Source organism: Schistocerca piceifrons, chromosome 3, assembly GCF_021461385.2.
Source record: "Schistocerca piceifrons isolate TAMUIC-IGC-003096 chromosome 3, iqSchPice1.1, whole genome shotgun sequence".
Taxonomy (NCBI): domain Eukaryota; kingdom Metazoa; phylum Arthropoda; class Insecta; order Orthoptera; family Acrididae; genus Schistocerca; species Schistocerca piceifrons.
The window spans coordinates 218,380,216-218,404,813 of record NC_060140.1 but is presented as its reverse complement, the minus strand read 5'-3'; the positions used below and the strand labels follow the sequence as shown (position 1 = coordinate 218,404,813).

At 41.7% G+C, this 24,598-nt stretch overlaps 2 protein-coding genes across 5 annotated transcripts in view; one reads left to right on the top strand and one right to left on the bottom strand.

Moving 5' to 3' along the window:
• LOC124788127 (syntaxin-8) overlaps positions 1-12,738 on the bottom strand; it is a 66,445-nt gene extending 53,707 nt beyond the window's left edge. Inside the window, exon 1 of one of the 2 annotated variants that reach the window (XM_047255265.1) lies at positions 12,308-12,738. In XM_047255265.1, coding sequence (XP_047111221.1) covers positions 12,308-12,339 — 32 coding nt within the window. In that variant the 5' untranslated portion in view covers positions 12,340-12,738. The remainder of the gene's footprint in view (positions 1-12,307) is intronic. The other variant, XM_047255266.1, reaches the window with a different exon arrangement.
• LOC124788126 (transmembrane protein 184B) overlaps positions 12,736-24,598 on the top strand; it is a 143,448-nt gene continuing 131,585 nt past the window's right edge. The window contains exons 1-2 of one of the 3 annotated variants that reach the window (XM_047255262.1): positions 12,736-12,831; positions 12,928-12,973. The gene's annotated coding sequence lies outside the window, so the exon portion shown is untranslated. Of the gene's footprint in view, positions 12,974-24,598 lie in introns of all 3 variants that reach the window. The other 2 variants (XM_047255261.1, XM_047255263.1) reach the window with 2 other exon arrangements.

Sequence of the window (24,598 nt, the reverse complement as noted above, 5' to 3'; positions counted from 1 at the left end):
AATCGTAATGATGTGGAACGAGTCATTTTACATTCACAAATAAATATGGATACATGCTGATCAGCTACATTTTTTCCTCGTTTTTTACTTTTTGGCACTACTGTGAGTTATGTGAGTTAATGATTCCTATCCATTACCTTTTACACATTAGACGATTAGAAATTCTTTGATGGAATGTCATTTTTTCTTCTGGTTTTGTAATCATGTACAGTATAGTTCCTTTTGAACTGTAATGTATTATTTGGAACAAACTTCACCACAGAATAAATATACTGTGAAGCAGTAGTCAAAATGGCTAATTCCTTAAAAAGATGACCACAAGATGATAGTGGCTAAGCATCACATGTTATCCTTACAGCATATTTTTGATTCTTACAGCACATTTTTGAGTAATGAAGATTTTATTTCTTGAAGTTGAATTATCTCAGAACATTATTAAATATGACATCACTGAATGAAAATATGCAAACAAAGTCAACTTACTGATTTCTCTCTCCCCACAATTTGTAATGATTTGAAGTGGAAAGGCGGCTGAACTAAGTCGTTTTAGGAGTTCCACAAAGTGTTTTTTCCAGTTTAAATTCTCATCAATATGGACACCTAAAAATGTTCACATTTCCGCCCTAATTATCATCTTCTCATCATATGTTACACTTAGCATTTGTGTAGTACCTCTAGGTGTGCAGAACTGAATATATTGCAACTTTTTGAAACTGACAGAAACTATCCACAGAAAACCAACCAATAATAATTACAAGAATATTATTTATGATTTCTTCTACTGCTGTATGTATTTTTGGAATAATTACCCTGCTAGTGTAATATGAGAAAAAGAATTAATTCTGCTTGTTGTATGTTACGACAGAAGGTCATTTACATATCGGACCTTCAGAGATCAAGGGAATCAAGTCCATTTTTGGTTACTTTGGACTTATTTCACTTTTAAGTACTATTTACAAAGCGGCTTTCAGAGCATAAAAGGTTCATGTCCAGATACTGAAAGTAACTGCTATAGGATTGGCAATATTATTGAGCACAGACAGAAGCAGTATTATGTTCAGAGCACAATGGAAACACATCCACTGTCACAGTTTGCAAGCTGTTTTGCCAGTGTGTAAGCTCTAAATAAAGAAGATTGGTGATTATCAGTGAAGAGAGAACATATTTCATTCCTTCTAGAAACTTAGTGATTACAGTTGGCAAAATGTTTACCTTCAGTGACTTGTTCAGTCAAGTCCTAAAGACATTAGCTTCAAATAATTCTTAAGGCTTGGAATGAAATCAGTAAGGATTTATAATCGTCACTGAAGTATGGATGTGTACCACATTCCATACAAATGTGGCATGTCTTATGTAGGGCAGACTATTAGAAAAGTCGAGAATAGATGCAAGAAACATCACAGACACACCTGACTAAAATAACCAAGCCAATAAGCTGCCACTGAGCACTGTCTTGAATACGATCATGAAATGAAATATGACAGGACCAGTATCGTGGTGAAAGTATCAAGTTTCTGGGACAGCATTACTACAGAGTCTACTGAAATAAAAAATGTCAGTAAACCTAATAAACATGGATGGAGGTTTCAGTTTAAACAAGGCTTGGATTTCATCACTTAATTTATTAAGATCCTGTCAGCCATCACACCCACACTGAGAGTGTGTGTGTTTCATGTAATATCAGTGCTGGCTCTGATAATACAAGGGCTAGACTGTAATGGGCAGGGGGAGCTGAACTAAATAGAAGCATAGAACCAATGAAAGTCCACAGCGGGGATGGTGGTGGTCCAGGAAATGAGTAGGCATAACAGCAAAACTCTCACCACCTGAAGAAAATAACTCAGTTGAAGTTGAAACATTGTGCATAAAATGCAAACACCAGCTTGGCTGAACACCCAGAAGTACACCATTAATCAATCATGCCAAGAAAACCATAGAGATCAAATCAGTCTGTGTTGGAAATGCATTACTTGGTAGAGAAAGACAGAAAGATTCTTGAGAAACTGAACTGGTAAGTTTTGTGACTGATGTTTTAGTGAGTTGAGTGGTGGTGGCCAGCTGCCACCAAATCTCATCTTTTACCGTGTGTCAGTTGCTCAGAGCATTACCTGTTATGTGGACAGAGAGACAGAGCCATAAGTGCTGGATGTTGCTCACTGACATCACAGCTCCCACCAACTGCAATCTACCAATCACAAAGTTATTTAATCTGTGCTTTAGCAATGTTAGACTGAGAATTTCCAATCATAAATGAACATGCTCTGGGTGAAATATTCATGACATAAGTTAAAAACTGTACTTGGATAAGACTAGGACACACAGATCTGGTTATTGCAAGCAAAGCCCTTCCAAGTGAGTCATCCAATTACACTGCATAGTGGAACTTTCAGTGCCATTAATAACAGTGTTTGGAATTCAGATCAGCTCATTCTACTCATAAAGTCACATTAGTATGGTGTCTGATGCAAAGAAGTCAAAACAGGTATACTGAGATGGAGTGGGGGTATTGATATCCTGGTCTAGGGCTGAGTTATGTATGTTAACTGGAGTTTGGAATACTGGCTTTTTTTAGTTGTGGGGAGGGGGTGGGGGGTAGGAAGATGGTATCCTGGTCCAGGGTTCAGATTCATAGGTTAACTGGAGTTTGGGATACTGGCTTTTTTAGTTGTGGGGAAGGGGGGGGGGGAGGGAGGGAGGGCGGAGGGAGTTGGTATCCTGGTCTAGGGTTGAGCTACATAGGTTAACTGGAGTTTGGGATACCATGATCTTATGGTTTTTTTTTTTTTTTTTTTTTCATTAATGAATTTTTAGTTTGTCCCCAACCAACTCCTGTTTTCCATGGTTGCCCTGCTATTTTCATTGGGTTTAGTCACTGAACTGGTTCACGTATTATCTGTATTTTTGTGGGTGTTACAATTGACGTTTTGGTGGCCACATTGGTTATCCTCAAAATAGGGGTTTTTAGGCATGGTGATGACATCATTGGTCAAAGCAAATTGGTGTTGTAGCTGTGCTGTGCCGCAATGTGTTATGTGACATCATCAAGGCATGGTGCGTTTATTTTGGAATGGAAATGAAATGATGATGTAGAGGGCACAGTACATGAAGAGACAGCATGCTCTAGCGGTTTATGTATGTCGTGGCGATGTGTTTGTGAGGTATGTTAGTGTGCCATTTACTACGCTACACCTGTTGTATTTCTCTCAATGATTTTGCAGTTGTGTGATGAATGTAATAAGTTAGGTGTTTTTTATGTATATTTTGTTGATTTGAGGTATGGAGCTTTAAATTAATTTTTGATGTTTGTAGGAGTTTGGGATATTGGCTTCAGTAGTTGTCGTAGGGGGTTTATTGGTATCCTGGTCTAGACCTATATAACTCAACCCTAGATCAGGATACCAATAAACCCCCAATCACAACTACAAAATCCAGTAGCTATCTCAAACTCCTATGAACCTTAAAAACCAAAGCAACATTAACTAAAAACCGAACAGGTTAAATTAACAAAATATACATAAAAATCCTTAACTTATTATATTCACCAAACAAAATCACAGAATACCAAAAGAAATAAACAGCTGTTGCAGAGTAAATGAAACACTAACATACCTCACAAACACATTGTAACGACATAAAAATACTGCTCGAGTATGCCATCTCTCTTCATACACAGCATCCTCTACAACAATATTTCAATTCCACTCCAAAACAAACACACTATGGCTCAATGATGACACACAACACATTGCAACGCAGTACAATTACAAATGGTTCTGAGCACTATGGGACTTAACATCTGTGGTCATCAGTCCCTTTAGAACTTAGAACTACTTAAACCTAACTAACCTAAGGACATCACACACATCCATGCCCGAGGCAGGATTTGAACCTGCAACCGTAGTAGTCGCGCGGTTCCGGACTGAGCGCCTGAACCGCTAGACCACCGCGGCTGGCAGCACAATTACATCACAGGTCAAAGCAGACAGGTGGAATCCTACAACCAAGTAATATATCCCCGCAAGATAGTGTGCTAAGGCACCTCCTGTTCCTTACTTACATAAATGACACACAGACCTAAAAAAAAAGCAGCTTTGATCATGTTGTCAGCACATGAAACTAGTGTAATAGTGAGGAATTTAAAGGAATCTCTGTTTACAACAACTGATTAAGTCATTAAGGTCATGAATTCATGATTCAATACCAACAGGTTCACCCTTAATCTAATCTAATCTAATCTGAAGAAAACAAATTGACACAATTCGGAAAAACGAATCAGGCATAGTCCATATCAATTCAGCCAGGCTAGCAAAAATCTTACCTTCATAGTTATTGAATTTAGCATATGTTAAAATGAGAGACTAAGTAAGGAACACATATTTTGTTGTTATCTCCAAAAAAAAATTCTGCTCCAAGATGCAGCTCTCCAAATACCATTTTGAAGATGCAAATTTTGGAAAACAATTTAAAATGCTGTATCTCTGGAACAGTTCTAGATTTTTTTTAAAGATAATTGCTTTATGATTACAAAGAAATCCTCCATTTGGACTTATCTGTCAAAGTTCTTTTACTATAGCATTCTGAACTTTTTTGATGATTTATGGAAAAAAAATTTTTTTTCAACAATGCCAATCCATAAAATTTTGATTTTTTTCTGTTGGTTAGTACCATATAGTTCTACATGCCCTGAAAAGGAGATCTTCCACTTTTAGGTTGAACAGGTTTTATAAACAATTGAAATTTTTGCTATACATAAAACCTGTTTTATTACCACATTATCACCTAACAGGCTCATATAAATAAAAACCTAGCCTTATTTAACATAATTTTAGTTTCGAAAGACGAGTAAGAGACTCATTTTTTCAAGCATTTTAAATGGTTCCAAAATGTATGTGTAAGGCCTACAGACTTATTCCACTGCTTCTGTACCTTTCTTTGATATAATGTGATGCCTTCCTGTTGAGCCAATAGGAACTGGAACACTTACAATCTTCAAAACATTGTGAACAGGAAGTGAGCGCTGATGGCGTTGCTGCTATCCTTCAGCTGGAAACCTATATCAAGCAGCTGGTCCATGTGGTACCATAAAGTTTGCTACAATTTCATTTAAGTCATAACTGGTGTCTATAATCTCTGATATCCACCAGTCACAGTCATATACACACACACACACACACACACACACACACACACACACACACACACACACCACAAAAATCCCCCTACTCAGGTTGTGAATCTAAGTATTATCCTGCTGTTTCTGAGGTGTTGGCTGAACGAATGAAATTTCTTCTTTCTTGCTCTTTAAAGTGCGTGCAATATGAGATCGCCCAGCACTTTCGAGTCCAAAAACATGTTTTTGGAATTCCTTTCACAGTAGTAGTTTGAAGGACCATTCTCCTATTTTCTGCTCAAGGAATTCTTCGATTTCCTCTTTGGACGAAAGAATGAGGGCTGTGGATGTGTTAAGACTTCACGACTCTCGTAAAATCTTCAGCATTCTGAACTCGAGCTGTATTTGGTCTGGAAAGATTATGTTTTGTAGCATGGTGCTTCAGCAGACCTCCTACACCATCACAAGGCCCTTTCCTGTGGCCAGTAGCACTGTATACCCAGTCAGTTGGCACAAGCGACTTACTCAATTCAAACAGGTGGTAACGATTTTTAAAATGACTAGGAAGACCATCAGAAATAATGATGATATTCTCTGCCCCTGTTTGCAGTTGAAGAATTTTGCGCATTGCTGAGCAAAGCATGTGCTGAGTCATGTCCTGTGTCATCACTTACAACTGCAACACTTGTGGTCTTGTTTTGAAAATATGTCACTCCTGTAAAAATTGAAACCTGGTCATTACTCCAAAGATACCCTTGTACTTCTTGTGCGAGAAATACAGACCAGTTCTCAGCAAAATCACAGTGAAGCACTAAACGTTGTTCTTCAGCCTGTACACATCCATTCACTTCTGCAATGTGTTGTTATTGCAATTTCTTCAGATGTTGGTGTGTTACTACTTTCACTGACCATTTACCAAGATCATTAATGAAACTGTCAAAGGCAACAGTTTTCTTAATTAGGCCTAGTTTATTTCCTCCCATGTCTCATATGTAATTTCTGCAAAGTTATCTGCTATGTCTTCCAGGCCAAGTGTCTGTGAAGACACTCCTCCCTTCCCAGGGTAGTCACCACATTCTTGAAACTAACAGGTCTCTCACTTTATGTCACAGACTATTAATGACTTCACACGCCCAACCAAAGTTCAAAATTCCAGCAGTACACACTTAACAGACATCTCTAGTTGGGTGTCCAACTACCCACTTAGGTCGCAGTGCATAAAATTTTGATCTTCCAATATGTGAAGTTGTATAGTTGCTCTTATAAATTGCAAAAGTTTCTTTCATACTGTGAGTCATGTACCTCTTCTTTCACAACTTTTTGACTTCACCTGTCACAGTTATAGTGTCTTTTTTGTTGGCACTCTGACGAGCACAGTCCCATTTATATTCCAAATAAAATGGCTGCACTATTTGAGCTTGAGCTGCTTCTACAGGGGATCTGCTCTGCCATCGACTCCTTTTACAGACTTCACATTTCTTGATTTGTCTACTATGTACTTTGACACTTATGGAACATGGCTCAGAATTGTTTTCTTTGAAAATTTCTCTGGAATAACAGTTAAAACATGCACCTTTTCACTGTGCGATGCACAATATTCACCAGCTGAATTCATATTTCTGAAAGATTCCTGGCAGGAAAAAGGAATTTCTACTTTGAAGAATGTGGTCAGTTTTGCTGTAATGTATTCATCCATAGCTTTAGTAATTTCTCTGCACTTTCTTGATGCATAGAGCTTATGACTCGACTTCACTGACCACGGTTTTTTTAACAGGACTAACACCTACCCCTGAAGTTGACTGCTTCAGAGTAATAAATTTTTCCCCTACTGATGCAAAATCTGCATCATGTGCACTATGGAAGGCTTCACCTTGTTAAGATACAATTTTTTTTAATAACTCTTTTATGGATATGCAAGCAGTCAACAGTCAGCACACTTCACTCTCCTGTGGCCCCAGTCAGAAGACATTTCAAACAGTCCTTTTCACAAAACACACTGCAACTGAGAGTCAACTGGCAAATTCCTCACAAAAACACAGAAATCACTGGATGGTCTGGATTTCTTCAAAGTCTCTTCTGTAGACAAATTGGTGCTGAACAACTACAATCAAGAAACCTCCAATGAACAACCATGACAAAGAAATTGACATGAAACTACAACAAAGTATAAGAAATATCTGCAACAATGAAAGTGAAAAGGAAAGTAATAAGAAATAACTGCAACAAAGATAATAGAAATAAAAATTGTAACACAGAAACTAGTAAGAAACAACTAGTGGCTAGCACACTGGACTCGCATTCGGGAGGACGACGGTTCAATCCTGAGCCCGGCCATCCTGATTTAGTTTTACCGTAATTTCCCAAAATCTGCTCCATGCAAATGCTGGGATGGTTCCTTTGAAAGGGAACGGCCGAATTCCTTCCCCATTCTTCCCTAATCCGATAAGACCAATGACATCACTGTCTGGTCCCCTCCCCCAAACAACCCAACAGAAAAAAATTTAACTCTTCTGGATTGGGATTTCTGAAAAAAAAAAAATAATTCTGTAAACTATAAAAAAAAATTCAAAAGGCAACAATGAAAGAACTTTGACAGATATGTCCACAAGGAGAACACCATTGTTATCATAAAACAATTATCTCTCAAATAAAAAAAACTCTAACAAAATATCTAGAACTGTCACAAAGGTACAGCATTTTAAAATTTTTTCTGAAATTCGCATTTTCAAAATGGTGTTCACAGTGTCATCTTGGGAGGGTGGTGGTTTTTTTTTTTTTTTTAAAAAAAAGAAGAAGAAAAGAAAATGTGTTTCTTACTTACTCCTGAATTTTAGCATATACTAAATACAATAACATTCAGAGACTATGACATGAAGTGATATGGATTACGCTATCAAGACCTGTATCTCCAACTGGTACTGAATGGTAATGAGTTATAAAGAGCACTGTGTACAAAACTATTAAGAATGTGTGCTGATGACGACTTAAATTGGAAGGACCACATAACAAAATGCTCCCAAATCTCAGATCAGCATGATTTGCTACGAAAATCATTTCAAAAGTTTGCTCCTTAGAAGCCACTACTACGGCTTGATTATTTCCATTGTCTTTTAGTTACGAAATTATTATTTTGGGACAAAGTAATAGTTGATAAAACAAAATTTTCGCACTAGGGCCTATAGAAAATGACTCTTCTAACCTTGAGAGACAGCATTGCAAGGGCACACTGCAAGCCCCGCCTAGAAAGACTTGTGTTCTTACGGTATCCTTCCTATAAACAAATTGCAATTTTTTTTTATTTTAAAATCAGAAATAAACTTCTAGATGTATAACCTATTAGTGATTCTCCCTCCATGCAGAGTGAGCAAGAACAGCTAGGATTCAAAGACTTGTGAGTGGTGTCATAGTTCATAATGTACTGTCATAGTTTGTAATGCACTGCCAATATACATAAAGAGGTTGGAGAAGAAAATGGTTTCTATAACAGAGTTAAAAACATTTCTACTTGAGGAGAAGTGTGTCTCCAATGTAAGAGAATCCTGTAGGCCTAGCTTACAAACACACTCGGCCACATTTCATGTCAATGTATATTTTTAACAGGAATATATGTGAAAGAAAGGGTGGTTACAGGTGTTCCTGTATTTATATTTTTCAGAAGTATAATGTAACAGTTCATGATCTGGTAATGTTACTGTTTATAGTTCTTGTGCACAATATAAGCTGCACTGTGCGAGGTGGCGTAGTGGTTAGCACACCGCGTCCGGCCATCCTGATTTAGGTTTTCCGTGATTTCCCTAAATCGCTCCAGGCAAATGCCGGGATGGTTCCTTTGAAAGGGCATGGCCGACTTCCTTCCCCATCCTTCCCTAATCCGATGATCTCGCTGTTTGGTCTCTTCCCCCAAACACCCAACCCCACAATATAAGTTAATTATAGGCTCTAGATAAGTGTGGTTTTCTTGATAGCTTTCTTTCCAAATAAAATACTTAGCTAGGTGTCATAGTGTTAAGGCACTGGATTCTTATTTGGGAAGATTCAAGATTCAAGATTCAAGATTCTTTATTAGCCATTGATCATGCAAGATGAAATAGGCTTCGTCAGTACATAAAATAATATTAATATTCCAGACACTATATATAAGGCATAGATATAATTAGCATATGAGTAACTTACAAATAACATAAACCTTAAGCAGGCGACTACAATGCTTAATACATATTCTTGTTTCAGATACATACAAAGGTACCAAAAGTGAGTTACATTGTAGTAGCAAACACAGTAGTTACGTAACACATCATAACACTGGCAAATAAAGTAGTTACCTAACACAGTTGAAATACAAAGGTATTAGATATGAAATATTTTGTAACAGTATATATAGTAGTTAATTAAGTTAATTATGCAATTACAGGTTTATCTCTGTGCTACTCAGATCATAATATTCTTGCATAGAATAAAATGGATTGTCAGATAACCAATTGTACAAATTTTGTTTAAGAATTTTTGTGGGCATGTCCCGAGCAGATTGCGGTAGTTTGTTGAATATTTTTAAGGTATTCACTTTGTGTGAGTTACTACTTTTTGTTAGTCTGTGTCTTGGTATATCATAATCTGCCTTCCTTCTAGTGTTGTAGTTATGAATTTCTTCCCTGACAACACCTTCCATACCATTGTTTTTAATGTGTAACACACAGATATAAATATACAAGTTTACAATGGTCAACAGTCTTAGCCTTATAAAGAGAGGACGACAGTGCTCCGTGGGACCGACTTTACACATTATGCGCAGCATTCTTTTCTGCATCAACAAAATTTTGTTACTGTGAGAGCTGTGCCCCCATATGAGAAGGCCATATGTAATATGTGACTGGAAGAGTCCACAGTACATTGTTCTCAGAAAGTTCATGCTAATCATGTCCCTAAGTTTCCAAAGGAGATAGGAGACTCTTGAAAGCTTTTTGCAAACCTGATTTACGTGTTCTTCCCAATTAAGTTTGGAATCAATATGCATTCCTAATAGTTTTACAGTTTTGTTTTCTATGGTTTTGGGTAACCCTAAGAGAAGCTGTTGTGTTTTCTCTGAGTTACACAGTAATTTATTGGATGTGAACCAGTGGATGGCTGATTTGAGTGATTCCTGTGTGTTATTGTCCAAAGCTGAGATGTTCTGATGTGAGGTGAGGAGGGTTGTGTCATCTGCATAGCATATGGTAGTACTATTTATGTGATGAGGTAGGTCATTGATGGCTATGATGAAGAAGAAGGGTCCCAGAACCGAGCCCTGTGGTACACCAGTACTAACTGCTGCTACAGGGGAGTAATTATTTTTAACTGAGACAAACTGTCTTCTATTATGAAGATATGACTCTATTACTGCTAATGCTGGGTTACATACACCATAAAATTCTAGTTTTGCAACCAGGGTGCCAAAGGGAATGCAGTCAAAAGCTTTGCTCAGATCACACAAGACAAGTGACACCATATTCCGGTCTTCAAAGGCTGTTAATGTCTGGTCAACAATTTCCAGGATGGCCGCAGTGGTATTTCTGCCCTGTCGGAATCCGAACTGACTATTGCTCAAAAGGTTGTGTGTCTCAAAATAGCTACTTAATTGAGTGTACATAAGTGACTCAAATACTTTAGAAAATATTGGCACAATTGAGATTGGGCGATAACTTTTAGGAAGATGTTTGTCACCCTTTTTAAACACTGGAATAACTTTGGAAATTTTGAGGGAGTCGGGAAACACTCCTGACTGTAAACATTTATTAAATATGAATGCCAATGGTTTAGCGATCGAGTCTACAGTTTTTTTTACTATGTAATTGGAGAGCCAGTAGCAGTCCATACTTTTAGAATTTGAAAATTTTGTGACTGTTCTTTTAATCTGAGCAGGTGTGATACTATACCAGTTAAAGACATGATCTACTGGTGGAAGGGCATTAAGTAAATCGCTTGCAGATGTATCTGTTTTTTCTATCTTACTTTCAATTTCTTTAATTGAGCTAATGAAGTAGTCATTTAGTTCCCTTGGAGTGAGCTGAGTTTCATGTGTGTGACGTGTGGGATTTTCTTGTGCTACAATCTGCCATGCTGCCTTGCACTTGTTTGTTGCACCTTCTATGTACCCTTCATAAGCAGCCTTTTTTGTCTGTATCAGCTTAAGTTTGTAGAATTTTTTACATTTTTGGTATGCTGCATAAAAGGTGCCCTCCTGCTCTGATCTTTGTTTACATGCATTTTTATATGCTGTGTATAGTACAAGCATGTTTTTTCTTATCTGGACCAGTTCGTCTGTGTACCATTCCAGCTTTTTATTTTTATATGTTCCAGAAGAGTTGGTTTTAATTAGTGGTGAGCATGAATACCATAATTCTGTATAATTTTTAAGGAAGTTTTCAAAGGTAGTTTCAACATCAGACTTCTCAGATGAACACTTATAGACAAAGTCCCAACTTGCATCCTCTAGTATACGAATAAATGACATAATGTATTCTTCTTTTTGTCTTCTTACCCATGTCATATTGTGCACACTAGTGGAATTTGGTTGCTTACTAAAGAGATTGAGAAGCAATGGGTCGTGGTCTGCAAAGCACCCATTTGCAAGGCTAACGGTGTAGCTGCCACGGGGAAAATTCACAATAATATTGTATATGCATGAATTTTTACGTGTTGGACACTGGATGGTACAGTACAGATTAAGGGTTCAAATCTCCAGTCAGGTATCACAACTTCGGTTTTCTAATTTCTTAAGGTGAATGCTGCGATAGTTCCACTGAAAAAGCCATGCCCAACTTTCTGCCCCATCCTTCCTAATCTAATCCAAGTACATTGTATATGTTCCATATATGTGTAAATTATATCTGTAATGTATATGGCATATCTTATGCTGTTGTATTGCACGGCTGACGAGCAAACACGTAAATAAACTGGAAACTGTGGGACTAAGAGAGAGTGTCATTAAATCAGAAGCTGCATTGACTGTTATCTGAAGCTACACAAACACAGTAGTAGACAGAAGCTATTCGAATGTCTGACAACAATACCTACAGCAAATCTCACAACTTCATATGATTCAAATACTTAGGACTGAGCGATCAAAAGTTCCAGTTTTTGATCTACACACAGTATCCGCTTATAATCTAAGAAGAAAACTCGCACAAGAAAAGAAAATTAAGATTCAATTATGTATCTTACCATGGGTCGCTGTCAACATAAACCAGAGCCATAGCAGCAACCTGTACGTGTTCGCGTTGAGTTGTATGTTTAGTTGCTACTTAAAAACACGGAATAAGAAACATGTGTTTCTATCATTTGTAAACAACTGTAGAGATCACAACAGAGTCCCTTAAAACCATCGACAGCAATTTTTCCAATTTCACAAGCTATTTTCCCAAGGTAATAACAATCAACGTCTCACACTCTCACGACTCCAACCTTGATCCTTGAATATACAGACTACTGTTTATCACGATTCGCCCAAGATCATTTCAGACACGGAGTCGTTAAAAAATAAATGTTTGTAATAGACTTCTCAAAATTAACAATTAAAATCCTCGACTTAACCCCCCATTAAGCCAGGCTGATTTTTTTATCCTCTAGAATGACAGGGAATCAAAGTAAACCTTTGATTTGACTCACAATGTATTACGCAGAATGGAAGCAAGTGACATTTGACAAGCTGTTAGTGGTGAAAGATAAATTTGATGAAATGTGTTCGTGTACGTTGATAGTAGTAGTAAATCAGGAAGCGACGTGTCTGCGTGAAGTGATTTAGTTATAATAACTATTCCAATTATATTATTTTGTGGTTTCAGTACTGTGCGTTCTTCACACGAAGTCCTGAAAGCAAAGTTTCATAAGGTAAATAACTTTCCACATCTGCTCTCTTCGAATAAATAAAGACAGACAACGTGTTGTTCAATCGATTATTATCGCGGATTGTGCTGAGGCACAATGTTTCATAGCACTAAGTCTTGTCAGGAGACACGAAAATCTTAGAATACATTCAATGGGCAGCGTCCCAGAAACATCACTACAAACATTCGTTCGAAATTCTCGTCGAGGTTTCACAAACGTTTCGTATGCGCGTATTATAGGCGAACAGAACTGTTGTAATCGTCGCCACGGTTCGCATAGCTGTTTTAAAGCACCACACTTTTACTTGTCGTACTCAAATAAACAGGAGACAATCACAGCCGAAATATAGGCTAGTATAACGTCTCCTTCTGTTGACACTCTGCCAATAGAGATCTTTTACGGCAAAAATACTGTGCTTAGTGGTGTGCAGTTACGACCTCCGTAAAACCACAATAGGCCTACATATAATTTACAGTATTTTTCTTAAAGTCATAGGAAGCACATTCAGTCAGTTTATTTAGTGGGTCTACCACAGTGTTGGACTTTAAAGAGCTCTAGAAATAATTATAAGCTCCAGAATGTAGTGAAATGCCCGCCAAAACAACCATTTCATGAGGTCAATGAAACAGCTGTTTCGTTTGTTGAAACTTGTGTGTCAATTAGTGTTCAAGAATTGCTTGTCAGATAGGAACTTAGTAATACTTGGGTGACTAAGAGTTGATTTTTGCAGTGTACTTGCATTAAATGTTCAGTGCATTGCCGCCTGCAAAAGGCAGGGACCCTGATTCAAGTTATTGTCGATCACAAGTTTTTCCCCTGCAAAAACATATTTTGTAGGCCTTAATGTGTATCGGTGAGTATTTACTGCTTTTTGTAAACAGTGAACAGTGAATAAATACATAGATTGTGTAGCAATGAACAGTATGGCTAGACATCTTTGCTTAAAGAGAGAGATGTAGCATCAAACAGTTAAAGATAATCATGTCAAAGTTCTGTTGTAGGATATACAAGATTGCCACATGGATTCTGTTTATAGGAGTAACTGAATCTTACAGTAAATTAAAAACTGACTGTCTGTTGAGTATCCAGACCCAGATTCATGTTACCTGTGAACATAACCCAACACAGAGTTTTTTTGGAAACGTCCCACCCACCCAACTCATTTGAGGCAATACAAACCTAAAGTAGAATGTAGATATAAACATTTATACTACTGATTTATAATTTGTAAAATGAAGAAAAGTTATGCAACAGATATTGATGTCTGGTACTCTGCAGTACAAGAATTGCTCATATTTGATGAACAACATAAGCACTCTGTTTCTGTTGAAATTCATTAACTCGTCTCATGAATTGCCGTATTGGTATGTTCCTTAGATGTTGTGGTATGACATTTAAGGGTTGTATTAATTTGCACATAACACATATCTGTGTTTGTGTGTAGATGCAGTGGTATGGTGATAGGGTTATGGTTTTTACCTGATATAGTGTTTGTGGCACGTTTCATACTATTAATAGTCATACCTAAACTTGATATGCAGTTCTCACTGCCAAATTAATGATAGTGGAGTCAAAATTTTAAGTTTTTTTTGTAGATATGTCTAGAATTAGCTGACAGTGCCATACTGTATATTATTCACTCTGTTTCTTCTGTAATATGAAAAACTTCTTTGGTAAGATTTGAATCATACTTCATATGAATAGAAACAAGGTAGTGGAAAATTACCCCAGAGGCATACAATGGTGAGTCACAACATTATGACCATCTGCTTAATAGCATGTTGGCCCACTTTTGGAGCAAAAAACAGCAGTGACTCTGTATGGTGGAACTCAGCAAGCCCTGGGTAGATTCCTGGAGCTATGTGGAATCAGAAATCTATGCTCCATTCATGTAATGCCTGAAAATTACAGGATAGTGTTTAGTAAGTGCAGAGCTGGTGACTGAAAGTGTGCGTTCCTTAAGGTTTAGGTCATGTAAATTTTGTGGGCAAACACAAATATGAATTCACTAACATTCTCCTCAGACGACTAAAGTACAATTCTGGCCTTGTGGTACAGACAGTTGTGCTGCTGTAAAATGCCATCGCAATCAGAGAAGGCATGATGGAAGTGGCCCATGATAATGTCCACAGTTATCTTAGTACCTTTAATTAGCACCAGAGGTCCCATTAAAGCCCAGATGAATGGTCTCTATAGAACAATAGTGCTCCCACCACCCTGTGTTTGTGGTATGGTACTTGTTTAATAGAACCATTCATCTAGGTGAGTCAAGCAATCAAATGAACAGTATCACTATAGTTAATTTCTGAAGTTATTTATTGTTAAATACAGAAAAACTCTATTAAGGCACTTATAACTAAAGTGAGTGTGATTGTTAAGCTGTACATTGTCCTTGTCAGACAGTACTACCACTGTCTGCAGTTTGGTTGCCTAAGCTTTCAGTGTTGATAACAAATGTGGAAGTAATCATGAGACAGCTCTGTGTACAAGCCAAGCTACTTGTTATGTGCATTGCAAATGAGCTCACATGTCCACAAATAAATCTTGTCCAGCTATATCCTCAACATTTCATTCAAGGAAGCTGAGAAATATTTAAGTCACAGACCTTATACTACAGTGGATGAAAATCTCAGTAAGAGAAAATTAGATTGGGAGAAGGAATTTCCTCTTGCATGAAGTTCTCAGCACAAATTCCCAACAATTGTTCATCTTAATAGACCAAAACCTTCAAAGCTTATTCCGACTCATACCCTCCTGTTTGCCAATAGAAACTTGCTGTCATCCTGTCATTGAGAATCTTTACTTACTGCTATTTCCCAACAGTCAGACGCTTGTGGTCAAATTCCTGAAGGGTTGCACAAGAACACAGTGCTGATATTGAAAAGTTAGTGTTTAGAATATTAAATCTGGTAACACAGTAAACCTTTTCTTTTAATGACTCTTTAGAGCATGCAGGCATCTACAATATGGTTTTCTCAATTTTATACAGGAAATAAAATACGGGTTAGAACCAGACAGAAGCACCTTCTCATTTCAAGGTGTCCCTTAATATATTATCAGGGGCATTCAAAAAGAAAGGAGCCGGAGGCATAGTTACAGAAACCACTACCTGTATGTTAGAAGTATTGATCCTGGCTGTTGAGACACTTGTCCCTCTGTGACACAAGGCGGTGAATGGCTGTCCCATAAAATTCCCGGGGCTGCGATGTTAGCCAGTTTGGCATGTACAGCTGAATGTCGTTATCCAAGGTGAATCGTTTGCCCCTCAGAGCCTTTTTAAGGGGGATCAAAAGATGACCCTGTTATGATTCACTTCATGCAGCACGGGAAAACAGTGAATGCCCAGCGTTACTTGCAAACCTTGCCCACCCTTCGCCAAGCAATCAAATCAAAACAACCAGGCAATCTCACCCATGGGGTCATTCTGCTCCACGGCAATGCAGAGCCTCATAAGGCCAGCAAAGCCATGGCCCTCCTGCAGAAATTCAAATGGGAGGTTCTCAGCTACCCTCCATACAGTCCGGACCTCTCTCCCTGTGATTATGCCATTTTTGGTCCCCTTAAAAAGGTATGTCTAGTTGTAGTGTATGATGTGCTCTGAAAGAATTGCTCCTGCACGACCGTTGTTCTCTATTTGTTGTCAAATCTGAAACATCCCCCAGGGGGTGGTGATGTGCTTGGCTACCATGGGGCCCCAGCCTTTGGAACATCTTTTCCCTTCCATGCTGCATGTCTATCCCTCTGCTATTCTTTTCCCCTCCCTTGGGGAACATGTCTGAGATATTTTGGGGAATGTGGCCTTAATTTTTAGCAGCCTGACATCAGAACAATCCCTCCACTGTTTTGTTTCTTTCTTTCTTCGTTCTCCATCTGCCATCCTTCATCTGTCGTGTCATTTTAAGTCCCTCTTGGTTTCTTCTTCCTCCCTGTGCATTGCTGAAGGCCAGTCCACACATCTGACACATAATAAGTGACTGGATAATGCGTAATTCCAGCCAGGGTCGCCAGGTAGGGTTCTCACATATTTCGTGGTACAGGCCAGGTCCAGGGAGGGGTGATTGCCTGAACTGTTACCTTCCCCAACTGCTAACTCTGTCAGGAGTTCAGGATGTGTGACCTGAGGTGTGAACAATTACCTAAGGCAGGTGGACCCTCCTCTGAGGGGGGTGCCCAGTTGTAAGGAGCACGCCATCAGAGACACTGGCAATCATGGGAGATTTTCTCGCAATGAGCCAATCACAAATTCAATCTGCATCTACTAATTGCAAATGGAATGAGGCTAAAGACTCCAAGGCTCTTCCAGCTGCACCTTGATTTCTCGTGGCGTTGCATACTGAAGAAGTCCAGGTCTTTGTTACGGTTAATCTGCTTATTATTCAGAAAGGTGTTGATGCAAGTGCCAGCTCTATGAAATCCTGGTCTCGTTTACACAGTGGCACTTTGGTTTTGGAGACTAATTGTGATCCTCAGCCACAACTGCTTGTAGCTTCACTGCTCCATGGCTATCCTGTTCATGTTGATGCCCATCAAATGCTGAATTCTTCACCTGTGTTAAATGCACGAGGCTGCAATGTCTTTTTCTCGCATTTGATAGAACAGTGCATCCATCAAAGATCAAAGCCGGCTATTAAGTCGTCATGGTCTGACTGTACATTCCAAACCTGATTTGCTGTTACCAATGTCAGCATTACAACCACATTCGAATGTCCTGTCAAAACCCAGCCACATGCATTACTTCTTGTACGAATGTTCATGAGGGTGATTGTCCACCCTTCTCCCCGGTATATCAGTTGCAATTGTGACCATTCAGCCTCGTCCCAAGAATGTCCTGTGTATCTTGATGAGCGGGCTGTCTAGGAGATCTGGGCAAAGGAAAAAGTGCCTTACCTTGTTGCTCATAAGTTCTTGGCTAGTCGGAAGCCCTGCATTTTACCATCTGGCAGCTACGGTACTATTCTCGCTACACCTTCCTCCTTGAAGAACACCGCCACGCAGACGTGCAAGAACACAGCCACACAGACTTGCAACTTTAAATTCAGCACCGCGGTTGTAAAACACCCGATGTCACGTTAGCATCCCTGTCTCCTCCTCCTCCTCCTCCTCCTCCTCCTCCAGCTGTGCAACAAGCCACCAAATTTTTGCCTCTGGTGGCAAACTCACCTGCGGTATGACCAACAGGCCGGAAAGGACAGAAGGAATACTCCCACAAAATCTTTTTACACCCCTCTAGCCAACAAACACCTGAGTCTCCATCTGCCAACTGCAAACGTTTAAAGAAACCAAACAAAGGTAAGCGGTCTTCTCCTTCACTGACTCGGAGAGCCTCTTCCACAGTATCGCTCTGTGATACCCTCACCCGGCTGACCTCCGTTTCACCGGTGCACACTGCCAACCATATCTCTGCCCTGGAATCTGCTGGTTGATCCTGTGGGAATCCTGGCATCTCTAGATCTCATGGAGCAGGGTCCTCCAGCCTCTGCACCATGTAGCAGTTAGTCGTTTAAGGCTGGCACTCGGCAGCTACCCCCTGCAAGTCCGGGCGTTAGAATAGGCCCGAGGTATTCCTGCCTGTCATAAGAGGCGACTAAAAGGAGTCTAAGATGTTTCGGCCTTTATGTGATGGTCTCCTTTAGGGTTTGACCTCCATTTTTCAAAATTTTCCCGAAGAGCGAGCCAATTGGGGAAGAGCACCGTACATCATGCGCTGAGACCTATCGCATCCTTCGTTGACGTGGATCTGCACTTCTGCTCATTCTCCAACTTTTGGGCGGGGTCACCCTCCTGGGTGCATATTTTTCTATCAACTGTGCAGTATCATTTTCTATGCTGACGATGATAATGGACTTGTTTGTTTGGATGCACCTGATATCCAGCACAGTAGCCCGTCTTTTGTGGTGGTTATAGCCTCCTGACCACACAGGGATCGCTCTGCTGGTGCCTGTGCTGTTAACTCCCCACATATGCCGAAGAGTAGATGCCCGTCACCCTGGGGTGTTGGGACTCCCGGCAATGGCCATCCTGCCAGGTGGCCTTTGTTGTGGCTGGATGGCACCTGTGGGGAGGACCCCTGATTGGAGTGGGTGGCATCAGGGCAGATGACATGCGATAAAGCTTAGTACATCATCAGTCTCTAAGCATTCATGGGCTCAATTCAATGCACAGAAGTACGACCCCAAATCGTTCCCCTCCCTGGCTACACCATGGGAGGAATATCAGGCTAAGGATGGCAGTGGCTCTTATTCGCCCTGGTACCTTGTATGTTCGAGAGCTGATGGAGAATCTTTCATGTCGATGAAGCTTCGGTTTTTTGTTGAGCATTTAGAGGGCAAGTTTGGGGAGGTGGAGGGCTTGTCGAAAATGAGATCTGGGTCAGTCTTGACCAAAACAGCATGCTCTTCCCAGTCACGGGCATTACTTGCTTGTGACAAGCTGGGGGATGTTTCTGTAACCATCACACCCCATAACAGCTTAAATATGGTCCAGCATATCATATTTCAAAGGGATCTTCTTTTGCAGTCTGACGATGAGCTGCACGCCAATTTAGAGCGGCAAGGTATACATTTCGTTAGGCATATCCACCAGGGTCCAAGGAACAATCAGGTTGCCACTGGTGCCTTCATCTTGGCCTTAAAGGGTGATACATTACCCGAGAAGGTCAAGGTGATGGTCTACCACTGTGATGTAAAGCCCTATATCCATCCCCCAATGTGGTGCTTTAAATGATGGAAGTTCGGTCATATGTCTTCCCGCTGTACTTCCAGCGAAACAGGTAGAGATTTCGGATGCCCATTACATCCCAATACTCGATGTGCCCCAACTCCCATCTGTGTCAACTGCAGAGAGTAGCATTCACCTTCCTCACCTGACTATAGGATTCTCCAGAAAGAAAGGAAAATCATGGAGTACAAGACCTTGGACTGACTGACCTACACTGAGGCTAAGAGGAGATTTGAGCATCTACATCCTGTACGTATGACATCTTACACCGCCGCTACAACAGTTCTAGCGCCATCAGCTCCGTCAACCCCAGTCACTTCTCAGAGCCGGGAGACTACACCTGCCTCCTTGATTGTTGGTGCACTTCCCTCCCTGTGGCTCCTGCATCACCTGTTTTGGGAGCAGCAGCACCCCCCCCCCCCCCCCCCCCAACCATCGGCCATATCAGTCCCCACTTCTGCGCCAGAGAAGCGTAAGTCTTCTTAGACTCCTCTCACTAGGAAGGGGTCCCTTTGGGGTCACTCTCTTCTCAGGTTTCTGCTAGTGGAAAAGATGACACCCACCAGTGGCTGAAGAGCCCAAAAGCAGCTGGTCATAGGGCTTCACACTCATCGTCAGTCCCAGAGACTGAATCAGTGAAGTCCTACCAGCCAGGGAAACCCAAGGAACAGCGAGAGAAATCCAAAAAGAACATCCCTGAGACCAAAGGAATTGCAGTGGCACCCACACCACCTCTACCTACAAGCTCTGCATCTGCGGATAAGGTGGAGATTCTGGTGTCTGCTGAGGACCTAGATCTTCCCAGACCCTTAGATACAATGGATATAGACTGCTCAGGCAATAAGTCGGTGGTAGCAGATGACCCTGAGGTGTAAACTGCCTCATTGAATGTTCCATGCCTTCCCAGTCTCACGATGACGTCATCCTCCAGTGGAATTGTGGCAGTTTTTGCACCACCTGGCTGAGCTATGACAACTGTTAAGCTTTACACCTGCTTTCTGCATTGCCCTCCAGGAAACCTGGTTTGCGGCAATGTGGACCCCTGCCCTCTGTGGCTATAATGGATATTACAGGAACCATAGAGACTATAATCGAGTGTCAGATGGAGTTTGCATTTATGTCCTAAATTCAGTCTGTGGTGAAACTGTGCCCCTTCAAACCCCTCTTTAAGCTGTGGCTGTCAGAATAAGGGCGACACAGGAAATAACTGTCTGCTATGTATATCTTCCTCGATGGTGCAGTACCCCTGAATGTATTAGCTGCACTGTTTGATCTGCTCTCTAATCCTTTCCTACTTTTGGGAGATTTTAATGCCCATAACCTCTTGTGGGGTGGCACCATGCTTACTGGTCAAGGCAGAGATGTCGAAACTTTACTGCCTCAGTACGACCTCTGCCTCTTAAATACTGGGGCCGCCACACATTTCAGTGTGGCTCACGGTAGTTACTCAGCCATTGATTTATCAATTTGTAGCCTAGGACTTCTCCCACCTATCCACTGGAGAGCACATGATGTCCTGTATGGTTGTACCACTTCCCCATCTTCCTGTCACTGCTCCGCCATCAGGCACAAAGACGCCTGCCCATATGGGCTTTAAACAAGGTGCACTGGGCAACTTTCACCTCTGCTATCGCTGTTGAATCTCCCCCACACGGGAACATTGATATGGTGGTTGAGCAGGTGACTACAACAATCCTTTCTGCGGCAGAAAACACGATCCCTCGCTCTTTAGGGTGCCCCTGATGAAAGAGAGTCCCTTGGAGGTCACCAGAAGTAGCTGAAGCAATTAAGGAGCATTGGCGGGCTCTACAGTGGCATAAGTGGCACCCTTCCCTGGAGCACCTCATAGCCTTTAAATGTCTCCCGTGATGGCGTTCGCCAACTTATCAAACATCGGAAGCAGGAGTGTTGGGTGAGATACATCCCAACCATTGGCTGCCATACGTCACCTTTCCAACATCTTTTCGGGTACCAGACCCAACAGGTGTCCCCAGTGTTAACATAACTGGAGTGTTATCTGTGGTGTCACCGCCACACACCACACTTGCTAGGTGGTAGCCTTTAAATCGGCTGCAGTCTGTTGGTATATGTCGGACCCGCGTGTCGCCACTGTCAGTGATTGCAGACCGAGCGCCGCCACACGGCAGGTCTAGAGAGACTTCCTAGCACTCGCCCCAGTTGTACAGCCGACTTTGCTAGCGATGGTTCACTGACAAATTACGCTCTCATTTGCCAAGACGATAGTTAGCATAGCCTTCAGCTACGTCATTTGCTACGACCTAGCAAGGCGCCATTATCATTTGCTATTTATCTTGTGATGCATGTACCGTCAGACCGATGTTCACCAATTATGGATTAAAGTTAAGTATTCCAACAGATACGTACTATTTTTGCTAGTCTCATATCCCTTACCTGTTCCAGACCTCACACCATCCTGCGTGAGCTTAACGCGTGCCTTTCGGCTACCTCCTAGTGGTTTGGCTGTCTTGCCAAGTCACTACATTATCTACCGACGCAATCACCATTGCCTAGCTCTTTGTTGAGCACTATGCTCGAGCCTCTGCGTCGGAGAATTACCTCCAGCCTTTCGCACTCTCAAACGGCGGCTGGAAGGGAAAGTCGTCTCGTCCACTACATGCTACAGTGAACCCTATAACTCTCTGTTTACAGAGTGGGAGCTCCTCAGCGCCCTTGGACATTGCCCTGATACTGCTCCTGGGCCAAATCGGATCCACAGTCAGATGATTAAACATGTCTCATCTGACTACAAGTGACATCTTATCGTCATCTTCAACTGGTTCTGGTGCAGTGGCGTATCTCCATCACAATGGCAGGAGAGCACCATCATTCCGGTGCTTAAACCGTGTAAAAACCCGCGTGATGTGGACAGCTATCGGCCCATCGGCCTCACCAACGTTCTTTGTAAGCTGCTGGAACGTATGGTGTGTTGGCGGTTGGGTTGGGTCCTAGAGACATGTGGCCTACTGGCTCAATGTCAGGGTGGCTTCCGCCAGGGTCGCTCTATCACTGATAATCTTGTGTCCCTCGAGTCTGCCATCTGAACAGTCTTTTCCAGACACCAACACCTGTTTGCTGTCTTTTTTGATTTATGAAAAGCATATGACATGACCTGGCGACATCATATCCTTGGCATATTATACGAGAGGGGTCTCCGAGGCCCACTCCCGATTTTTATCAACAATTTTCTATCACTTCAGACTTTCTGTGTCCAAGTTGATGCCTCCCATAGTTGCCACCATATCCACTAGAATGGGGTCCCACAGGCCTCTGTATTGAGTGTATCTCTATTTTTAGTGGCCATTAATGGTCTAGCAGCAGCCATAGGGCAATCCGTCTCACATTCTCTGTATGCAGACGACTTCTCTGCATTTCATACTGCTCCACGAATACTGGTGTTGCTGAGCGGCGCCTACAGGGAGCCATCCACAAGGCGCAGTCGTGGACTGTAGCCTACGGTTTCCAGTTTTTGGCCGCAAAGTCGTGTGTTATGCACTTCTGCCAGCATCGTACAGTTCATCCGTAACTAGAACTTTACCTTAATGACGATATCACTCACTGTAGTGGAGACATACCGATTCTTAGGACTGGTTTTCAGCGTCCAATTGACTTGGCTTTCTCATCTTCATCAGCTTAAGTGGAAGCACTGGCAGTGCCTCAATGCCCTCCGCTGCCTGAACAACACCAACTGGGGTGTAGATCGCTCTACGCTGCTGCAGCTCTACAGAGCCCTTGTTCAATCCTGCCCTGACTATGGGAGTCTGGTTTATGGTTCGGTGGCACCCTCAGTGTTGCATTTGCTTGACCCAGTGCACCACTGTGGCATTCACCTAGCAACAGGAGCTTTTAGGATGAGTCCAGTGACCAGCATCCTGGTGGAGGCCGGAGTCCCTCCATTGCAGGTTTGGTGTGCACATCAGCTGGCCAGTTATGTTGCACATTTTCATAGTTCTCCTACGCATCCGAATTACCGTCTCCTTTTACCATCTGCAGTGGTTCATCTCCTGCATCGGCAGCCCAGGTCATGGCTTTCAATTGCTGTTTGTGTGTCTGATCCCTTCTTCCGAACTGGAGTCCCTGCCTTTACCACATATACTTGAGGTCCATTCACATACACCTCCATGGTGTACACCTAGGCCGCGGCTTAGCCTGGACCTTTCACATGGTGCTAAGGACTCATTTAACCCAGCGGCTCTCCACTGCCACTTCCTCTTGATTTTTGACAAATATGCAGACTTTGAAGTGGTTTACACCGATGGCTCAATGGCTGATGATCACATCGGCTTCGTGTGTGCCCATGGGGGATATATTGAACAGCATTCCTTGCCTGATGTATGCTGTGTTTTCACTGCCGAGCTGGTGGCTATATCTTGTGTTCTTGAGCACATCCATTCATGCCCTGGGGAGTCATTTCTTCTGTGCACTGACTCTTGGAGCAGCCTACAAGCTATTGACCAGTGCTACCCTCGTCATCCTTTGGTAGCAACCATCCAGGAGTCCATCTATGCACTGGAACGGTAGAGTCGTTCAATGGTGTTTCTCGGGTCCCCAGGTCACGTCGGAATTTCAGGCAACAAACTTGCCGACAGGCTGGTTAAACAGCCTACGCGGAAACTGCTTATGGAGATCAGCTTCTCTGCAACTGACCTGCATTCAGTACTATGGCACGAGGTTTTGTGGCTTTGAGAGACGGAATGGAATAACCTCAGTAAGCACTACAAACTATGTGCCATGAAGGGGACTACGAATGTGTGGAAGACCTCCACGCGGGCCTCTCACAGGGACTCTGTGGTTCTCTGTTGGCTCCGCATGGCCACGCTTGTGTGACACATGGCTACCTCCTGAGCCGTGATGACACACCTCAGTGTCGGTGCGGCGCCCAGCTGACAGTGG